Source organism: Perkinsus marinus (genome assembly GCF_000006405.1).
Source record: "Perkinsus marinus ATCC 50983 genomic scaffold scf_1104296932072, whole genome shotgun sequence".
Lineage (NCBI taxonomy): Eukaryota > Perkinsozoa > Perkinsida > Perkinsidae > Perkinsus > Perkinsus marinus.
Window position 1 is genome coordinate 19,363 of NW_003215522.1, and position 6,509 is coordinate 25,871.

General features: G+C 51.5%; 2 protein-coding genes across 2 annotated transcripts in view; one reads left to right on the forward strand and one right to left on the reverse strand.

Moving 5' to 3' along the window:
- Window positions 1-1,618: 1,618 nt before the first annotated feature.
- Window positions 1,619-3,732, forward strand: Pmar_PMAR008075 (heat shock protein 60, putative; the record flags this gene model as incomplete). The annotated part of the gene is made up of 10 exons (XM_002785670.1): window positions 1,619-2,083; window positions 2,127-2,252; window positions 2,296-2,424; window positions 2,468-2,599; window positions 2,654-2,772; window positions 2,823-3,021; window positions 3,068-3,189; window positions 3,243-3,410; window positions 3,458-3,599; window positions 3,652-3,732. The coding sequence occupies 10 exons, from the start codon at window positions 1,619-1,621 to the stop codon at window positions 3,730-3,732; spliced, it is 1,683 nt and encodes a 560-aa protein (XP_002785716.1).
- An 848-nt stretch (window positions 3,733-4,580) lies between these two features.
- The window catches only part of Pmar_PMAR008076 (mixed-lineage leukemia protein, mll, putative), a gene marked incomplete at both ends in the record, with an annotated part of 7,152 nt that continues 5,223 nt past the window's right edge, over window positions 4,581-6,509 (reverse strand). Inside the window, 7 exons of the mRNA XM_002785671.1 lie at window positions 4,581-4,790; window positions 4,831-4,996; window positions 5,147-5,649; window positions 5,697-5,887; window positions 5,931-6,037; window positions 6,082-6,170; window positions 6,215-6,257. Of these exons, the coding sequence (XP_002785717.1) occupies window positions 4,581-4,790; window positions 4,831-4,996; window positions 5,147-5,649; window positions 5,697-5,887; window positions 5,931-6,037; window positions 6,082-6,170; window positions 6,215-6,257 (1,309 nt within the window). The remainder of the gene's footprint in view (window positions 4,791-4,830; window positions 4,997-5,146; window positions 5,650-5,696; window positions 5,888-5,930; window positions 6,038-6,081; window positions 6,171-6,214; window positions 6,258-6,509) is intronic.

A 6,509-nucleotide genomic window follows, 5' to 3' on the forward strand; every position in this document is an offset into this window, starting at 1 on the left:
TCCGTACCGTGAGCTTCTCATCTTCGCGGAAGGATGAGAGGAAGTTTTTCTGAGAAACGTCACCTCTCAGACAACCATCAGCCCCGTGGAGCGACCCCCGCTTACTCACATCCGTATAATATACTCTCCCGCTGACTTTCATGTCACTGATAATATGCGTGAGTCACGCGTTGTGAATACTGGGTCTTCGGTGCGAAGGGGTGAAGCTCGCTAAAATTCGCTAAAAAAGCGCGCGGGACAAATTTGTCTTTTCGCGGAACAAACTCCTGCGCGTTCAAGATTTAGGTTGAATTCATATCCTCAAGGGAACACGTTCACGAGGTGCGCTTTCTCGCTCGGCCTGGTTTTTCATTCTGAAGAAATTACTGAAAAGTCAAAGACTCTATGGCGCATCCTCTCTCGAATATGGTCACTACTTCAAGTTCCCGGCTCACTGTGAACCGTTCACATGGGTAACATCTTGAATCTGGATAGTAGTTCGGGTTTTGGCCGTCGGGTTTTGGATGGGGTTTCGGGTTTCCCTTTCTCCGCTCCTACGGTAGGCGCGGTAGGAGTCCTACCTGTAGTTCCTTCTTTCTTGGGGGAGGGGCATTACAATCATAATGGCTGAGCCATTAATAATGGCCCATTATTCGGATAACAGTCCGAAACCCGAGCTCTGGGGAATGAATCAGAGCTCAAAATAGTCTGTAGATTGGAGTCCGATCATTGGACCGACGAATCGCCGACCAGGAACGACGTTTCCGGAACCTGAGTGTCCGAAGCTGAAGTTCCCAGGTTTGTGTCCGACTGAAAAGACTTTGGGTCCTGAAAAAGAATTTGAGCAAGAGAACGTTGTACTGTTCCTCTTCAAAGTCGCTCTACTTGTATCAGAATTTGTGCTTACGCACGCACGGACGAACGCATACGAACAACCACGAACTGCAATATAAGCTCCGTTCGCTTCGCTCACTCTGCGATTTCAGAGATTGATTGATCAATAACTTAGCCCATCTGGAACCGCTCGTATCATAATTGCACCGATGATGAAGTCGACGACTCGCCAGAGTCGGATTGGAAAAGTTCATAGCAAAATGTATATCATTACGGATTCAACGAGCAGTGCTCGTCGAGCACTATGACCTGGAGGAGTCTCCAGTGTTCTTCCACAGGAAGGATGTTAGGAGGGATGAATGTGTCTCCAACTGAACATAAAGCTAATGCCGATACCCAGAAGGTATTAGCTATCACGTGCACACTCGCGAGTAACGAAGAGGAGACATCTCGGACCGCATGTACAAACATGTCGTATCTTGCTCACTTATGATGCCTTGTGATTTCCAAATCCGATGAGCAATCGCTCCAAACCTCTCAATTGCTGCATTCTCAATTCTCTCCCTATATCATGGGGTATTGTTTTACAGTCAGGTGTTGGACAATAGGGAACTCCCCGACGCGTGAGCTGCTCAGTCAACCTTCCTCTCAATTCCGCTGGCCGCACAACGATGTGTTTGTGACCACTTTAGAAATCCCAAACTCGTGCTTGCGACACTGCCCACACTTACATCTCATGCTACAGCCCCTCCACAATGCAACAAAGTGTCGGTCTTCGTGCAGTTTCTCTTTTTATCACCAGAAAATGCTGTCGCGCTCGTCCACTTGCATGGGAGTCGCCAAGGAGGTCCTCCACGGCGCTGAGGCTCGCTCGCGCATGCTCGTCGGTGTCAACCGCATTGCCGATGCTGTGGCCGTCACCATGGGCCCAAAGGGTCGCAACGTGGTCATCGAGCAGAGCTTCGGGTCCCCTAAGGTCACTAAGGATGGTGTTACTGTCGCCAAGGCCATCGACCTCCCCGACAAGATGCAGAACGTCGGTGCCGCCCTCATCAAACAGGTGGCTTCCAAGACTAACGACATTGCCGGTGATGGCACTACCACCAGCACAGTGCTTGCTCGCGCCATCTACCGTGAGGGTTGCAAGGCTGTTGCTGCTGGCATGAACCCTATGGACTTGAAGAGAGGCATTGACGCCGCAGTGAAGGTGGTCATGGATGAGCTCAAGGCCCGCGCTCAGCCGATCTCAACCGCCCAGGAAATCCAACAGGTACGTCCTTGTTAGTAAGTGTTCATCCATTCCCCACATCCAGGTGGCGACGATTGCCGCGAATGGTGATAAGACTATCGGCAGTCTCATCGCTGAGGCCTTCGAGAAGGTCGGCAAGGACGGCACCATCACCGTGTCTGACGGCAAAACCATGGAGCATCAGCTCGAGGTAAGGTGTCGGTCGAATCGTAGAGGCATAGAAGTCTGCTCAGGTTGTGGAAGGCATGCAATTCAACCGTGGTTACATCTCTCCCTACTTTATCACCAATAACAAGACACAATCGGTCGAGTTCGAGAATCCTCTTATTCTGGTGCACGAGAAGAAGATCAGCTCCATTCAGGTAGGACATATGTACCGTGATGTTGATGATATCAGATTGTTAGTCCATTCTTCCTGTGCTCGAGTACGTCGTGAAACTGCAGCGTCCTCTCCTCATCATTGCTGAGGATGTCGATGGCGAGGCCTTGGCTACTCTCGTTGTCAACAAGCTCCGTGGCGGTCTCAAGGTCTGCGCTGTAAGTCTCGCCCCGATCCGTCAGAATAGGTTCCGGAGGCTGGCTGTGTTTTAGGTCAAGGCCCCCGGTTTCGGCGACAATCGCAAGTCGCAGATGCAGGACATCGCAACTGTCTGCGGCTGTGAGGTTGTCAGTGAGGATACTGGTACCAAGCTCAGCGACGACTTCGACCCGTAAGCTGGACAGCTCCATATCGACGTCCCGTCATTTCGTTTATACTCAGTGCATTGCTCGGCTCATGCAAGTCTGTGTCGGTGAAGAAGGACGATACCATCATCCTTGATGGAGCAGGCTCTCGAGAGGAAGTCGATGACCGTTGCGAGACTCTCCGTGATGCGATTGAGAACACCAGTAGTGAATACGAGAAGGATAAGCTGAAGGAGCGTCTTGCCAAAATGAGTGGCGGTGTTGCTGTGATTAAGGTGAGCGAAGATTCCCATGCCGTCGTAGTTATCGAGAGCGTGGTAGGTTGGCGGTTCCTCCGAGGTGGAAGTTTCGGAAGTTAAGGATCGTCTCAATGACGCCCTTAACGCCACTAAGGCCGCTGTTGAGGAGGGTATCGTCCCCGGTGGTGGAGCTGCTCTCTTGAGGTGACCTATTGGGAAGGAAAGTCTAATCGGCTGTGAATCTCGCTTCTCATCAGAGCCAGCAAGAAGTTGGACGATATGAAGTTGGACAACTTCGACCAGGAGGTCGGCTGCAACATCATCCGCTCTGCGTGTAAGCAGCCGTGCAAGACCATTGTGGAGAACGCTGGTGAGGAGGGTGCCGTCGTGGTGCAGAAGCTCCTCAGTGATGACCACTACCATAAGTAAGTTTTTCTCGACGCACTGGGTCAGTTGACAAGCTTCGTGGCAGGGGATATAATGCACAGACTTCTGAATACGTTGACATGCTACAACAGGGTATTGTTGACCCCACGAAGGTGGTCCGAACTGCCCTGGCTGATGCTGCTAGTATTGCCAGTTTGATGACTACTACTGAGACGGTCATCTGTGATGTAGGAATTCTCTGCACGACAGTGTGATGATATTTTGCGTCCTCGTGCTTAGCTTCCCGAGAAGGAGAAGTCTTCTTCCGCTCCCGACATGAGCGGCATGGGCGGCATGGGTGGCATGGGCGGTATGATGTAACGCACATGTGCGTGGAATCATTGCTGCAAACGGACTTTAGAGTGCATCGGAATATTTGAGGAGCCTGAGTCATAGTAGAGTGTTTCCGATCCTTATTAGCTGAAGCTTCAGCACGAGATATAGACCATCGTTTCTATGATGACTTCGAGTTGAGTACAGTTGTCGAGTACATAAGGCTTTTCGCTTCCTCGAACGATGAAGTTGCGATCTCCTTAGCCATGCTATTCGTTGAAAGCATTCAATTCACTTGTTGCTTGCATGAAGTGCGCTTCTCCAGTGCCATGCGTTGGCGCTTGTGGGTAGATGAAAGGTTGATATGGAACGCCTCCATGGTGTTGATGATGGGTGTCGCTTGAGCGTTTCTCACTTCGAACAAATTGATTGAACGCTCAACTAAGGCAAATGCGGATCTAGTATGCCTTCAATGCGATAGTACGGAGACTTGCCGTCTTCTATGTATCCTCTCGAGTGAAGCGTCCACCAAGAATGAAAAATTCCGGCGGTATTATTTTAGTACATATGTATTCCCATCGAAAGATATATCGTAGATTTTCTATTTCATGCAAATGCTCAACGACGCCATTCGTGTTTTAGCAACGTCTTTGCCAGTGAATACCTGTCTCTTGCGAAACAATTCGTAATGCACCCGCGATTACGGCGTAAACTGATAAGCTCCAGCGGATAATGATTAACCGTGATGAGAGCGCGCTCTTTTGATTCAATCTCCGTTTATGTGAATACCATGGAAGAGATGCGGCGTTCCCGAACATGTTACCCAATTTATGACAGAACTACTCTGAGTAGGCTGAGTAACTCAAGTTTCTATTCATGAAAGAAAAAAACCATCATTAATTCAATCTACCGAGACAATTCGGAGCGCCGCATTTACATGCGAGCTTCTCGGACTCAACAGCGAATTGATAATCATAGGTGATTTCCTCCCCGGCGCTGATGTCATTCTTGGCAACTATCATAATGTGCTTCTTATGAGAGGCCCGAACGACTCCTCTGAAGGAGATGTCATCCTCACTGGCCAAGGGGACGGGGTCCTCCACAACCTAGGAGGCAGGCTAGCACTCTTCCCAATGCACGACGTACCTTGCAAACGCAATTCGGGTTACACGAGTGGTTGATGAACCGGGCAGTGTTCCCCCTGAGGGTGGCATCCACAACATAGTGCTCGTCTAAGCGGAACATGTAGCAGCACTGGCCCATGAGCATCTCCTCTTCATAGTAACGTTCTCGACAGTCGGCGACAGAGTGCCTGACTTGGGGGATCATCGAAGACCTCCAACGCTATAGAAAAAATTCACCAGCAGAGTTTGACCGTCTTGGCCAAACACGATCAATCGTGGAACGATCAGAACAACTTCATCAACGTGAAGACCTCACGTGAAGACCTTGAAGAGCTCACCTGACGATTTCACCTGCGTATTCCACGACCATGTCGCCCTTAGCGAATCGCACTTTGGCAAACAACCCATAGTTGTGAATCCTCGACCGTTTCACTTCCAGCACTTCATTGTCGTCCGTCTGGGCTCTAATACGGTACAGCGCCGTCAGAGTCGGTGAAGATGAGGAGCCTTCCGGCCAGTGCATCCTCGTCCGTGCGGACTTTATCATTTGGTTGTACTCCCCTGTGGTTTGGCTGTTGCTGCCCGTCGAGCTCTCTACAGGGCAGTTGGAAGGGTCCAGAAGGAACTTATAGTGGGCACTCCGTTGCCCAATGAGGAGTGGTGATATTCCGCGTTCCTGTACGCGAACGACGCCAAGCTCCCGCATGTCCGGCTGGACCGGCTGCTCCCAGGAGGACTTCAACTTGAGACTCTCCACTGGCCCACATGAATCATTGCCAGGTCCGAGCAGCCCCGTCAGGAGTTGCGCCCGCGCCCCCGGATGGTCCATCCATAAGGATGCCTGGCGGGAACGAAATTGTTCTTATATCCCACCACTAAGACGCCCACCTCTTGCATGATCTTCCGTCTCGCGAACGCCTTTCGGACCTCGCGCAGATGGGCCACAACGACCGGCGACATCAGACCGAAGAACCATTGCGGTGTGAAGTCCCTCAAAACTTGCTGACGTCTCTCGGTGGAAAACTGCTCCACTAGCTGCCGCCAGGCATCCTCTATTGAGTCCGCCACGGCTATCACTCCTGGTAGCAATTATGGATAACTACGGAGTCCATGATGACTCACCTCCGGTCGCTACCCGAATAGTCACAACACGATCATCGTCATCGTCGTAGTCGATGGTGCACACATAAGCAGATCGCCTCCGCGTGGGTTCCACCGACCAAAAGAGCCTGTACCCACCAAGATGAAGTGGCGAAGGAGCGGTATAGCCCACCGAATAACTATAAAACCGTTGGGCTGCTCCAGCTGATGCTTACTGTCTATGGTGCCCATCCGGATCACGCTGAGCCCTCCTGACCGAACCTGATACACCACATGCGGACCACCAGCGACTCCTGAGCAGCTACCGCTGAGTTCGCCGACACCGGCACCCCGTCATCAATACGGAACCTAGGGACTTGGAAGGGATGCAGCAGCCCTACAGTGGCGAGGGTGCACGCGGGTGGCGACAGGCTCGGCAACACTCTTTGTACGTGCGGTGGTGGTCTGATAGGGGAATTTGAGCTACTCGTTGCCAGGTAGGGAGTGCTCACCCCAAGGCGATCGCCGCGCACTCATCATTGAAGACCTTCTCTTGGTCCGGTGTGAGGATGGGAATCAAAGACACTGCGCAGCGGTGCAATTGCGACAACAACTCGGTGG